General features: G+C 33.4%; 1 protein-coding gene across 1 annotated transcript; it reads right to left on the bottom strand.

Annotated features, from left to right (window-relative positions):
* Nucleotides 1–807: 807 nt before the first annotated feature.
* On the bottom strand, nt 808–14,647 carry LOC149934844 (QRFP-like peptide receptor). Its single transcript, XM_090153469.1, has 4 exons — nt 14,415–14,647; nt 6,431–6,591; nt 2,645–2,855; nt 808–1,408 (listed from the first exon to the last, which is right to left on the bottom strand). The coding sequence occupies exons 1-4, from the start codon at nt 14,645–14,647 to the stop codon at nt 808–810; spliced, it is 1,206 nt and encodes a 401-aa protein (XP_090009595.1).
* Between the last annotated feature and the right edge of the window lie 331 nt (nt 14,648–14,978).

The raw sequence follows: 14,978 nt of genomic DNA, 5'->3' as shown, positions 1-14,978 counted from the left end.
AAACAGGGTTGCCACAAATTTTTTTAGATTTAAATTCCCTGACTATTCCCTGTTTCCCTGACCATATTAAGAGATTTTCCCTGACTTTTTAAGTCCAAAATTTTTATTTGATATTTTAGTTTTATCAGAAGTTAATAAATTAAAATGGACTTATATTTCAGTAAAAAGGTAATTTCAATGTTGAAAAAATTGGCCAAAATTTCAAGGAAATAAATGATAATCATACAATAGTCTTAGTCGATAGCTACGCCGCAAAATATTCGTTTTGAAAACGAAAATATTTGAGAGAGTTGGCCGTTTTCGGTCTATCGAAATCTGGCAGCCTTGCCTGCCTTCCGGTTTGTATCTCCATACCGAAAATGGCCGACGATTACGCCGCCGAAAATATTTTACTAAACTGAACGACGGCGTTTTTGACCGTTATTTTGAATTACCGACTAAGACTATTTGTCATAAATCTAGAGTAAAATTACCTTCAAAGAGTGTCAAAAGAAAATTTAATTCCCTGACTTTTCCTTGACTTTTTACAAATTCTTAAAATCCCCTGACATTTCCCTGACTTTTTAGGCCAATATTGAAATTCCCTGACTTTTCCCTGATTTCCCTGTATTCCCTGACGTGTGGCAACCCTGTCAAAATAAAATACCATTTGAGATCGAGGATAAATGAAGCAACGTCTTTGAAGCGTTCTCACTAGACGTTTTATTGTCCGGTTTAATCTCGCCTAACCGCGATGGCGTAAAGGCCGGGTAATTACGTAAACAGCGCCAAGTTATTTTACGGGTTTTATCCAAAACAAGGCGTAAATTAGGTGGGTCGGCTATAAAGAGCCATATCTCGGGTCGTTAAAGAAAGCGGCAAATCGGTTTGGTTTGGAATCGAGCCCATTTGGATTAAGTTTCGTCCGCTTACCCTTTCTCGGAAGGAGATCCTCTCGTGGTTGAGCGTGACAGTGGGGTCCATGAGCCTCCATTTGAAGCGTCGGTTGAGCCACAGGTAGAGGATGGGGTTGGCGGCGCTGTTGAAGTGTCCCAGGAAGAGGAGGAACGGCAGGCAGTAGAGCAGGCGGTTGCGGGTCTCCTCGTCGACGCGGAAGTCAAGGATCAGGGAGGCGATGTTGTAAGGCATCCAACAGACGGCGAAGACGATAGTCAGAATCAGGAAGCGAGTGGCCACGATGCGTCGCTTGAGGATGACCCTCTTGACGTCGTTGCCTTGGACGCGCCGGTTGTCCAGCGGGTTCAAACGTTCGTTGCGCTCGTACAACCGGTATCCGATTCGCGAGTAATCGTACACGATGATGGCCCCTGGCACCAGGAACACCACGAAGAAAATGGCCGAGCCGTAGGCCTGGCGCAAGTAATCTCGCGGCCATCGCTCCACGCAGTACTTCAAGACTATCTCCAACCTAGGCGGCAAAGACCAACAAACGGAAATTGCGTTCAGAAAGGGGCTTAGATAACTAATGCCTTTAATTATCTCGTGTTACCAGGAATACCCCAACGCGTTCTTTACGGAGGATCCCAACAAACCACTAAGTGGCGACGGGAATGGCCTTGGAACCATTTTGGGGGCGATATAAATGTTAGAGGTTATAGTCCCATTAAGAATTTTTTAACAACCAAAAGCTTAAGGACAATTAGTTGTTTCGAAACCCCTAACCATCGTAACAAAGAGCGACCATTGGAAAGTACCTCACCCCGCTGAGTTCCGTAATAATTGCTTCGGGTCATATTGAAGGAGATCACCAAGAACGGATCAAGGCAACTAAGAACAAAGGGCTTGAAACTGTTTCGTTTCAGTTCCGTTATTTTAATGGGTAAAAATCTAAATTATAATACTATATCTAGTACTATTGGGGGCTCATAAACGGGAACTATGACACAGTTCTCAATTAATCTCCACCCATAGTCGCTTTCGATTCGTTATCAGTAGCAAAATTAAACTTAATACGATTAAACGATGTTAAAAGGTAAGCCTATTTAACATACAGTCTCTTGTGTTTTGTACTTAATTACTCTTTATCCAATAAAATAATAAAAAATAAACAGCTATTAAACTCCGGTATAATTTATCGGGGAAAGTGCACTACGAGAGGGGTCCGAATTTGAACCTTTAGTCCAAGTTAATCCACCGAAAACTTAACTAAGGTTAAGAGATTGGTCAGCACATTAAATCGGGATTTAAATGATTAAATCATTTTTGAAACGATTAAATCATTTTTGAAATGATTAAATCCTTTTTGAAACGATTAAATCCTTTTTGAAACGATTAAATCATTTTTGAAACGATTAAATCATTTTTGAAACGATTAAATCATTTTTGAAACGATTAAATCATTTTTGAAACGATTAAATCATTTTTGAAACGATTAAATCATTTTTGAAACGATTAAATCATTTTTGAAACGATTAAATCATTTTTGAAATGATTAAATCATTTTTGAAATGATTAAATCATTTTTGAAATGATTAAATCATTTTTGAAATGATTAAATCATTTTTGAAATGATTAAATCATTTTTGAAATGATTAAATCATTTTTGATATGAATAAATCATGATTATTAGAGCATTCTAAAGCATAAGTATTTTCCCCTCGAACCAGAAAACATGATAAATATATTAGTGAATTGTGGCACTGACCCGTGCTTGTTGAAGAAACGCAGTTCCTGCAGTTCGCGGACGTAAAGGACGGGTGTGAAGATGAGTAAGGCCCCGATCCACAGTCCGGTGATGACCCAGCGGAAATGACGTCGGCAGAAGACGCGGCGGCTCTTCATCGGCTGGCAAATCACGATGAAGCGATCGAAGCTCATCACAGTCATACTGAACACACTGGCACTTACAGCGACACCTGTTGACAATCGAACGCAACAACCCATAATTTAGATTTTTTAATTTAATTTCTTTGAGCGCCCACTATCGATTTTTGTCTGTCAATTTTGGGACTAAGTACCGCTCAGGATATGCAATTTTATTGGAGTAAATTGTTTTGCCCGATCATGGACATTAGTATATCTAAAGATATATCTTTAGATATACTAATGACCATGATCCGATTTACCAGGAATCCATACATCTACTTGGAATGCTTATCCTGCCGTACCGCGTATGGTAAGATCACTCTGACGGCTTTGGCCCCGCCTACGAGAGAAAAAATACCCTCTGCGCGCGCTCCCCTCTCACGTTGTTGTTTGTTAAGTTAACATAGTGACGTCAAAAAAACCGTCAGCCACATCGAAACCAAAATCTGCCGCGATAAGCATTCCAAGATGATGTATGGATTCCTGAATTTACCAATACAATTTTTAAACCTAACAATGCTTTTATATTCAATAGTTGATTTTATAAAATAAAAAGTGGTCTTGCCCAACTTGTTAAAATGTTGCTCTTACGTCACAAGACATAATTACTCATAAGTATGCCACTAGCTCTATTTCTTCAATAACGGTTGGTTTCACAGATATTGCGTCATTCGTACCTTACGTAATATTTGACGTCATCAAATCTCAAATGCCGATTATGCCGTCGGGCAATTAGCTCTACGTCTGATAAACCGACGGCCATTATTTTAGTAAACAAACCAGTTTGAGCAACCAAGGCTTAGGAGCTAAAATGAACTACAATATACTGTCAAGTGCTGTTAATGCAATTCATATGCAAATTAATTAAGTTTTCGGAGACTCAGGTTCTAAAATAAATTTGCATTGTCAAATAAAAGAAGCAGGTTTATTGGAAAAAAAATAGTTGAAATTCAGGTTGAGCTTTTCTGGGACATCTACAAGATTGGAGTCTTTGCAGATTCTTTTGAGGCTAGGACTAACTATTCTAGGTATGGTATGTTTTTAATAACGCTGGTGGAGTATCCTACTTCTACGACGCTATTTTCGGAAAGTGATCTCTGAACCGAACCGTATTGGTCATTTTCCTTTTCTTTTACTAAACTACTGATTGTTTAACTTCATCCGCACAAACCGAGCGAGTTTATTAATTTCAATAAAGGCTGACTAAAATTCCGACGCAAAAAATTCCTTCTCAATTTAGAGGTTTTCCATTGGCTTAAATACATACGTTAGTAGCCAATAGTGTAACTCCCAAAATTACTAGGATGAATAAAAAGGTTAAAATCTAACATAGTCCACCTTTTTACTGGTTCGTGGTGAAGCAAACCATTAGTGAAGATTTTTGAATGGCATAAAGGTACAGTGGCATTCTTATGAGTAATTATGTTACGTATGTTATTAGTATATTCTTCGCACGAGCAATTTGCACGCGCGCTAGAAAACGCTTTATTCATCTGGCGAGTGTAGCGCGCGCTCGTAGACTTGTAAAAACTAAGAGACTGTGGCGTACGAGGCACATTAAAACAAAAGGCCACGTTACTTTATAAAAAGAACTTTTGTAATAAGATAGTAGCACGAGGACTTTCAATTTATTGTCGTCTGCTATAATCAGAAAATGTTTCCTGTATTAAATTTAAAAATAAGGTTTAACCTGTCAAAATTATGTATGTGTGCTATTTCAAAAATAGCAATATTAGCAAAATTAGCGGTCAACGGGTCAAATATTTCAAAGTGCCCGAGTTACTGACGTGACGAAATAGCTTAATTTCATTGGCTGAATTTTCAGAAGTTGAATATGCTAAACAAATTTTACATTCAAAAATCGGTCCTGCAAAAAGTGTACCAACATTTTAATTGATATATTAGTAGATTGTGACTCGGGTGATTTCGCGCGCGCTCAAATACTTAAACCGTACGACAGAAAGTAACCAAATTAATGTGACCAACGATCTTTTTCGAAGACCTATCGGTACGAGCTATTAGTAAGTTCTTAAATTTCTTCAAATTTGTTTAGGATTTAGCTTTTTTATCCCTTTTCATAATGGACTAATCTACTTATTCGCTAATTTTATCACCCTTTGCAATGCAGTCCATAGGTGGTTCCTTTTAACGTTACATTTCGAATCTACTATTGACGGATTTTGAAATGACGTTTTAGCGCGCGACACTACAGGTACATGTCTTGGGCACACAGCCTTCTTTGCGTGCTTTTTTGACCATAACATGTAGAGGTATTTTCACGCGAAAAATTAATTTTAAAAGCCGATAATTCTCCACCGCTCTCCCCCTATTCGGCTTTCCGTTGCTACGCAACTCGTTTTGAAATTTTTAATGTTTCTTTTTTCGGTTTAATAGTCGCAAGCCAGATTTCCCGCACGGTACTGACGAGTCCCAAATAGGACGAAACCGGTCTACCATTGGAATTTCTGGCTATTTAATTTAATTTAATTTAGTTTTCCACTCGAAGATCTACATATTTGGTCCGAGTTTCGCGTCTTTTTGTTTGCTCGAAGACCTATCGGTACGAGCGATTAGTAAGTTTTTAAATTTCTTCAAATTTGTATAGGGTTTAGCTTTTTTATTCCTTTTCTAATCTACATATTCGCTAATTTAATCACAGCCAATTAGTTCGACAAGTTTGGTGGCCGAACTAATTGCCATTTAAAAGTTGCGTAGTCTGAATTTCCACCCTTTACTCTCTCTGATTTTAGTTAAAGCCGAGGGGCTGACCACTCGGCGCAATCGGTGCACACGCTTCCCGTAAAGAGTACTCTTCGCCTAATCTCGGCGCACTCCGAGTGATCAATCTCCTCATTGCCTCCTGTCAAGACTGATTCTATTCTATTCAAAGGAAAGAAATTGGCCTCGATTGCGTACGGGACTTGGGATATTTTATTAAATATTGGATTTAATATTCTGGATTTGTTATATAAAGTCTACGGCAGGAAAATTCAACGATTTTGGATTTGTGAATTTTTATCCAAATCTTGTACGGGACTTGGTCAAATGCTCGACCCTCGAAAATCAATGTTACCAACATTTAAGAGTAATTTGCGTACAAAATTAGTCTTAGTACTAAAGAACAAGTTGGCAAGCCAAAATATACCTCTCCTCGGAAGAGTTTTTAATTTTCAGTGAAGCGTGACTGTATCCGTGGTTCTGCGGTAGAACGCTCACCTGTCGTTCAAGAAGGCTCGGGTTCGAATCCCGGCCGATTAAAAAATTATACTACACCCAATGACAAAAAGAGGGCGCTTTTGGAAAAACCTTTTCCCTGATTCTAAGAAACTAGGTACGCAGTGATTACCCTTTGCCCCGAAAATGCAGGCCTGACAGACAGACCCACAGACAGACAGACAGACACGGTGGTTGTATAACCCCTACTAGGGTACAAAGTCCCCTCGGAGAGGTAAAAACCAAAATACGATTATAAACGACTACTGGGACACGTAAAATTTGTAGTCATCCTGTAAATAAAAGAAATTAACTTTTAACCGTATGCTAATCGTGCTAATAAATTAATTTCGTCGTTAAACGTCAATTTCAAAGAGAGTGCTAAAATAATTGCAAAGAGGGCGTCACGTACCTTGAATGTAATTGGAGAGCTTGCAGAGTGTCTCCCCGAAGACCCACAACTTGTACATGTAGGAGCCCAGAGCGATGGGCATACAGATCAGGGTCACCAAGAAGTCCGCCAACGTTAAGGTCATTATAAGGCAGTTCGAGATGCGACGCATGTTGCGAAATCTGCGCGCGGAAATTAAAGACAACCATCGTACAATATCATCAGGAGATAATATATCTTTTACGATTTAAGCAGCCACCTAGGATATAAAATGAAACGTGTACTTGCAAATTTTGCGTACTTGATTTTTAATCTCAAATATTTTCACAGTACGATTTTCGTATTGATTTCTGAGATTTAGACTGATTTTCAGATTTTGATTTGGGATATTTAAGTTGATTTCAAGATTTATAAAATCATTTTTCTCTAGAGTGTACGTAGGGATTTTTAATTTGATTTCAAGATTTATAAAATTATTTTTCTCTAGAGTGTACGTAGGGAAGTAGAAGGAAAGTGAGGGCGAGGCTCCGATCCTAGGATCGAGGATCGAGGATCCAGGATTTTAGGGCTGAAATGGGGGTAAAATCGTCGAAAAGTCAATGTATTTATGATATTTCTCGCGACGATTTGTTTTCCCGTATATCAACATATTGTGTCCAGGCCAACTTGTTCATTTATCTACGCTTATCTCGAAAGATACTTGAACGTATATCTTATCAAGTTTTATCGTACGGAATAAGTTGAAATGATGTAAAAATTAATAACCTAGGCGGCGCGTGCGCAGATTACCCCGGAGGACGCGGTTAATTTGAATTTAAGAGTTTTTTGACGTCATGGAATATGGGACGCGCGTTAACGTGCGCGGATTGGGGCGCGGTTAATTTGAATTTAAAACATGGATTTGAGTGTTTTGACATCATGGAATATTCGTTGTTAAAATGACGTAGAATGGAAATATTTTTAAACTTAATTTTAATATCATTGTAGTACTTAAATATGCTTGACACTTGAACCTTTCTCACGAGTATTTCAAACGAATATTTTAGGGTACTTTTGGTCCGAAATGGGGTACATAGGGCCGAAAATGGTGACTTTGGTCGTTTTAAGGGTACTTTTGGTCTATTTTGGTCCATTTTTGGGTACATCAGAAAAGCAGTTGGAAAAACGAAGAGCCTTATTTTTTTTTCCACCCATCTCCAAACTCCAAAAATTTATTGCTTTAATTTATTTATCGCTTCCGTAGGTATAAAATAAGATAAAAACCACTTACCTATATTTTAATTACGGTAAATTAAAAATACTTAATTAGTGTACTAAGTTACGTTTAAAAGAACCTTTTGTAACAATTCCAATATGTAAATATAGGTATAAGGATTGAAAAAATACTTAAAGTGGTTTTACTGATAAACTCTAAAGGAATTTAACTTTAAAGGGTATCTTAGATTATTGTTTTTAATTTTATTCAAGTTGAAAACGTATTAAGAGTCCTTCAAAGTACTATAAAAGGATTTTATTTACGAACTTAATTCATATTTTCTTCAAACTTTCAATTCGCTTTTATTACTATTTAAATACGGTAAAATATAATTCTTATACACAAATATAGTCAGAAAGATACTATAAAACACTAAAATTAAAATTAAATTAAATTTGTGTGGATAAGATTTGTAAATATCATTTTGAAACTAATAACTTTCACGCTTTATTTAAGTCAAGCCAATAAAAACAATTACCTATATTTTAAATACGGTAAAATATAAATACATTTCCGATATGTAAATAGGTAGAATAACACTATGAAAAGTTCCTTTTTCTTCTTTTAATACGACAACACACAACTCTGATACGCAAATATATAAAGAAAATATAAAAAAAAATTTACTCTACGTTCGATACGTTAAAATACATTTCCGATACACACAAATATAGATAAAGAAATACTATAAAATGTAAAAAGGTAGAAAAATACTACACATTAACCATTATGAATTTAAGCTCTCAACATCCTTCACGTATAGAGCATAACATATATGTTCAGAGTTAACTTGTTTCCTCGTTATCTTTATCGCATGTGTTTTAAATAGCGTATGGAATAAGTTAAGAATGTACTGAAATGGTGTATGTTTAAACCTCGTAGAATAAAGAGTAAAACATATGTTCAGAGTCGGCTTGATTACTAAAGCGAATAACACAGAGACGTTTCAGGTGTAGTCACGTAGGAAGAAAAATACTACAACACTCTCTATACTCTACATTCAACACGTTAAAATATACTTCCGAAATGCCAATATAGGTAGTAAAATACTACAAAATCTCTATACTTTACCATCAATACGTTAAATTACATTCCAATATGTAAATATAGGAGGAAAAATACTACAAAAGCCTCTTTTCTTGGCGTTCAATATGTTAAAATAGATTTCTGAAATGCTAATGTAGGTAGTAAATACTACAAAATCTCTATACTCTACCTTCAATACGTTAAATTACATTCCAATATGTAAATATAGGAGGAAAAATACTACAAAAGCCTCTTTTCTTGGCGTTCAATATGTTAAAATAGATTTCTGAAATGCAAATATAGGTAGTAAATACTACAAAAGCCTCTTTTCTTGGCGTTCAATATGTTAAAATAGATTTCTGAAATGCAAATATAGGTAGTAATTACTACAAAAGCCTCTTACTCTACGTTCAATACGTTAAATTAATGATATGCCTCCGATCGAATCGTTCATTTTTTCCTATTTAAATATACGCATTTAAATTAGAATTGCTTCTAGTGTTCGGCAGTCGATTAATTATTATCCACAAATTTTCCGATTTATTTAAAAAACGTTGGTAAAAAGAATATCATTTTAACTTATTTAATTGTGTTTTTTACCCAACCAAGCATTTATTTGAATAAAAGTGGTATTTATTTAAATAACCAATAGTTAAATAAAAATTGTTAAATGTTTAAATAATCGAAAGTGAACAAGCCTATTTTTTAAATAAAACAAACAGACTTTAGAGTTGATAATATTTGAGTTTATCAGTAAAACCACTTACTTTAAGTATTTTTTTTAATTAGTTCGGTCTAATAGTAGATTACGCACCTATAATCCATGATGTTTTCATTAAATTCAAATTATAACGAATTGAAAGTTTGAAGAAAATATTAATTTAGTTTGTAAATGAAATCCTTTTATAGTACTCTGAAGGGCTCTTAATACGTTTTGAACTTCCAAAATAAATTAATGTACTAAGTTACGTTTAAAAGAACCTTTTGTAACAATTCCAATATATATATATATAAAAAACCGTGATAAATAGTAAAACCCACTTATTTTTCAATTAATACATTTCAGATACACAAATTAATTAAATAAAAGTATTTAAATAAGAATTGCTTCAATAAATTATGCATTTGTACTTTAAATAATACCTGATTTTGAAATTATATTCGAATAATTATATTGTTAAACTTCTTTCATTTTTAAAAATGTAGTAGAAAATGAAATATATTTTAATTAAAACATTTCTTAATTTCTTTATTACCTAAAAATATTTACAATATTTAAAATTTTTTATATTGTTTAACTTCTTTCATTTTTAAAAATGTAATTGCTTGACTTAAATAAAGCGTGAAAATTATTAGTTTCAAATGATATTTACAAATCTTATCAACTCTAAAGTCCATTTTTCAGGTATTAGTAAGTATTTCATACAAACTAACTTCTAAAATATTGATTTAGTTCGTAAATAAAATTCTTTTAAATTACTTTGAAGGACTCTTTATACGTTTTGAACTTGAATAATATTAAAAACAATAATCTAAGATACCCTTTAAAGTTAAATTCCTTTAGTTTATCAGTAAAACCACTTACTTTAAGTATTTTTTAATCCGTTCGGTCTAATAGTAGATTACACACCTATAATCCATGATGTTTTCATTTAAATTCAAATTATAACGAATTGAAAGTTTGAAGAAAATATTAATTTAGTTTGTAAATGAAATCCTTTTATAGTACTCTGAAGGGCTCTTAATACGTTTTGAACTTCCAAAATAAATTAATGTACTAAGTTACGTTTAAAAGAACCTTTTGTAACAATTCCAATATATATATATATATATATATATATATATATATATATATATATATATATATATATATATATATATATATATATAAAAACCGTGATAAATAGTAAAACCCACTTATTTTTCAATAAATACATTTCAGATACACAAATTAATTAAATAAAAGTATTTAAATAAGAATTGCTTCACTAAATTATGCATTTGTACTTTAAATAATACCTGATTTTGAAATTATATTAGAATAATTATATTGTTAAACTTCTTTCATTTTTAAAAATGTAGTAGAAAATGAAAGATATTTTAATTAAAACATTTCTTAATTTCTTTATTACCTAAAAATATTTACAATATTTAAAAAAATTTATATTGTTTAACTTCTTTCATTTTTAAAAATGTAATTGCTTGACTTAAATAAAGCGTGAAAATTATTAGTTTCAAATGATATTTACAAATCTTATCAACTCTAAAGTCTGTTTGTTTTATTTAAAAAATAGGCTTGTTCACTTTCGATTATTTAAACATTTAACAATTTTTATTTAACTATTGGTTATTTAAATAAATACCACTTTTATTCAAATAAATGCTTGGTTGGGTAAAAAACACAATTAAATAAGTTAAAATGATATTCTTTTTACCAACGTTTTTTAAATAAATCGGAAAATTTGTGGATAATAATTAATCGACTGCCGAACACTAGAAGCAATTCTAATTTAAATGCGTATATTTAAATAGGAAAAAATGAACGATTCGATCGGAGGCATATCATTAATTTAACGTATTGAACGTAGAGTAAGAGGCTTTTGTAGTAATTACTACCTATATTTGCATTTCAGAAATCTATTTTAACATATTGAACGCCAAGAAAAGAGGCTTTTGTAGTATTTACTACCTATATTTGCATTTCAGAAATCTATTTTAACATATTGAACGCCAAGAAAAGAGGCTTTTGTGGTTTTTTTCCTCCTATATTTACATATTGGAATATAATTTAACGTATTGAAGGTAGAGTATAGAGATTTTGTAGTATTTACTACCTACATTTGCATTTCAGAAATCTATTTTAACATATTGAACGCCAAGAAAAGAGGCTTTTGTAGTATTTTTCCTCCTATATTTACATATTGGAATGTAATTTTACGTATTGAAGGTAAAGTATAGAGATTTTGTAGTATTTTACTACCTATATTGGCATTTCGGAAGTATATTTTAACGTGTTGAATGTAGAGTATAGAGAGTGTTGTAGTATTTTTCTTCCTACGTGACTACACCTGAAACGTCTCTGTGTTATTCGCTTTAGTAATCAAGCCGACTCTGAACATATGTTTTACTCTTTATTCTACGAGGTTTAAACATACACCATTTCAGTACATTCTTAACTTATTCCATACGCTATTTAAAACACATGCGATAAAGATAACGAGGAAACAAGTTAACTCTGAACATATATGTTATGCTCTATACGTGAAGGATGTTGTAAGCTTAAATTCATAATGGTTAATGTGTAGTATTTTTCTACCTTTTTACATTTTATAGTATTTCTTTATCTATATTTGTGTGTATCGGAAATGTATTTTAACGTATCGAACGTAGAGTAAATTTTTTTTTATATTTTCTTTATATATTTGCGTATCAGAGTTGTGTGTTGTCGTATTAAAAGAAGAAAAAGGAACTTTTCATAGTGTTATTCTACCTATTTACATATCGGAAATGTATTTATATTTTACCGTATTTAAAATATAGGTAATTGTTTTTATTGGCTTGACTTAAATAAAGCGTGAAAGTTATTAGTTTCAAAATGATATTTACAAATCTTATCCACACAAATTTAATTTAATTTTAATTTTAGTGTTTTATAGTATCTTTCTGACTATATTTGTGTATAAGAATTATATTTTACCATATTTAAATAGTAATAAAAGCGAATTGAAAGTTTGAAGAAAATATGAATTAAGTTCGTAAATAAAATCCTTTTATAGTACTTTGAAGGACTCTTAATACGTTTTCAACTTGAATAAAATTAAAAACAATAATCTAAGATACCCTTTAAAGTTAAATTCCTTTAGAGTTTATCAGTAAAACCACTTTAAGTATTTTTTCAATCCTTATACCTATATTTACATATTGGAATTGTTACAAAAGGTTCTTTTAAACGTAACTTAGTACACTAATTAAGTATTTTTAATTTACCGTAATTAAAATATAGGTAAGTGGTTTTTATCTTATTTTATACCTACGGAAGCGATAAATAAATTAAAGCAATAAATTTTTGGAGTTTGGAGATGGGTGGAAAAAAAATAAGGCTCTTCGTTTTTCCAACTGCTTTTCTGATGTACCCAAAAATGGACCAAAATAGACCAAAAGTACCCTTAAAACGACCAAAGTCACCATTTTCGGCCCTATGTACCCCATTTCGGACCAAAAGTACCCTAAAATATTCGTTTGAAATACTCGTGAGAAAGGTTCAAGTGTCAAGCATATTTAAGTACTACAATGATATTAAAATTAAGTTTAAAAATATTTCCATTCTACGTCATTTTAACAACGAATATTCCATGATGTCAAAACACTCAAATCCATGTTTTAAATTCAAATTAACCGCGCCCCAATCCGCGCACGTTAACGCGCGTCCCATATTCCATGACGTCAAAAAACTCTTAAATTCAAATTAACCGCGTCCTCCGGGGTAATCTGCGCACGCGCCGCCTAGGTTATTAATTTTTACATCATTTCAACTTATTCCGTACGATAAAACTTGATAAGATATACGTTCAAGTATCTTTCGAGATAAGCGTAGATAAATGAACAAGTTGGCCTGGACACAATATGTTGATATACGGGAAAACAAATCGTCGCGAGAAATATCATAAATACATTGACTTTTCGACGATTTTACCCCCATTTCAGCCCTAAAATCCTGGATCCTCGATCCTCGATCCTAGGATCGGAGCCTCGCCCTCACTTTCCTTCTACTTAGGGATTTTTAATTTGATTTCAAGATTTATAAAATCATTTTTCTCTAGAGTGTACGTAGGGATTTTTAATTTGATTTTAAGATTTATAAAATTATTTTTCTCTAGAGTGTACGTAGGGATTTTTAATTTGATTTCAAGATTTATAAAATCATTTTTCTCTAGAGTGTACGTATATGTAGGGATTTTTCGAGGGATTTTTAGAATGCCCCAATGATTCAATGGGCAGTAAATAGGGATATATATATATATATATTTATTTATGAGCCATTGAAACGTATTTTAAACTTGAAGAAGATGCTGAATATTCAATTGAAATCACGTAAATGTAGTAGCTTTAATAACTTTAATCAATTAAATATTGAAATCACTTGAAATCTGAAATCAGACGTATAAAATTTCTAACATTGGAATGATTGGATAACCCCTCGATTCATACGCGAGCAGTAGCGGAGAAAACATTTGGAAAATGCAGACAATTTTAGCTCGTAATTCCCTTATGATTTCGCTGGAGATTTTAAATTTTGAGAGACTCGCCTCGTTTGGATTTAACTTGGTAATTTCTACATTATAAAGGAAATAAATGTTAAAAATATTGTTTGCTATCATAAATATACATACTAATGAACAATAATCGTGATTCTGAAGGCGATATCTCCGTATAATTTTCTGAATACGCTTTGAAAAACATTAAGCCTTGCACGCCTTTCGCGTTTAAAGTTTTAAACCAAGGATGATCTATACCTACGTTTCAGGATTTCCAGACAACGTTTTGGAGAGCAAACTACTTTTTCGCTACAAAGACTAAATATAGCGCTCACTAGATTTGTCGAAAACAAGACTTTTCAAAAGTTTTTCGTTGGCGGTATTGGGAGTTAGAAGCTTCTCTTATTATAGCCTATATTTTTCTGCTATTATCCATTCATATACGTATACATATAGTATAATAACTGACCTCATAATTATCACAAAGGAGACGCTGTTGGCCACCATGGAACAAGTGAAGGAAATCAGATAAATGATCAGCAAGATGTTGGTTCCCCAGTCGGAAAAGTCCAACTGGAAAAAGTCGTTGTCCACGTATCGTAGGACGTCCTCCAGGGTGCGGTTTTCGTCCGTGAAGTTCAATCGAAAGGCCAAGTACTTCTCGACTTCGTTATCGGGCGTTTCCATATTTTCGGGAACCATCTTCGTAGGCCGACCATCCTTCAATCGTGCTTCCCGCTGGCGTTGGCAGGGACAACGCGCCTGGAGACAAACACTCGGTACTGGTGGACACCCAATACCGTGGAAGACATCGCGGGGAGACCCTGAGGAAAATACCACGTCAATTCAAATCCTTTGTTCGTAGATGTCCTAGTCATTGAATTGGGAATAGTACCGCTAGAATTACCATTTCAATCTGCCTTCCGCGAAACAAATTTTCGAATTTGCGAACTCTATCATTTGTCGGTGGCGCCATCCGCTGTTAGCAGCGGGAACTATATCCTATGCAATTGAATTAATAGTACCAAAAGTA

The sequence above is a fragment of the Leiobunum rupestre genome, chromosome 7, assembly GCF_980474605.1.
Source record: "Leiobunum rupestre chromosome 7, qqLeiRupe1.1.hap1, whole genome shotgun sequence".
Lineage (NCBI taxonomy): Eukaryota > Metazoa > Arthropoda > Arachnida > Opiliones > Sclerosomatidae > Leiobunum > Leiobunum rupestre.
Note: the sequence above shows the minus strand (reverse complement) of the source record. Positions and strands in the feature narration are given on the sequence as shown.

What these genes read in the sequence shown, in the direction of transcription:
- LOC149934844 (XM_090153469.1), bottom strand. Translation starts at nt 14,647, where the DNA reads ATGGTTCCCGAAAATATGGAAACGCCCGATAACGAAGTCGAGAAGTAC. An exon ending in TCCTTTGTGATAATTATGAG is followed by an intron (nt 6,592 to 14,414) that starts GTCAGTTATTAT and finishes TTCCGCGCGCAG; the next exon opens with ATTTCGCAACATGCGTCGCA. An exon ending in CGTTTCTTCAACAAGCACGG is followed by an intron (nt 1,409 to 2,644) that starts GTCAGTGCCACA and finishes TTTGCCGCCTAG; the next exon opens with GTTGGAGATAGTCTTGAAGT.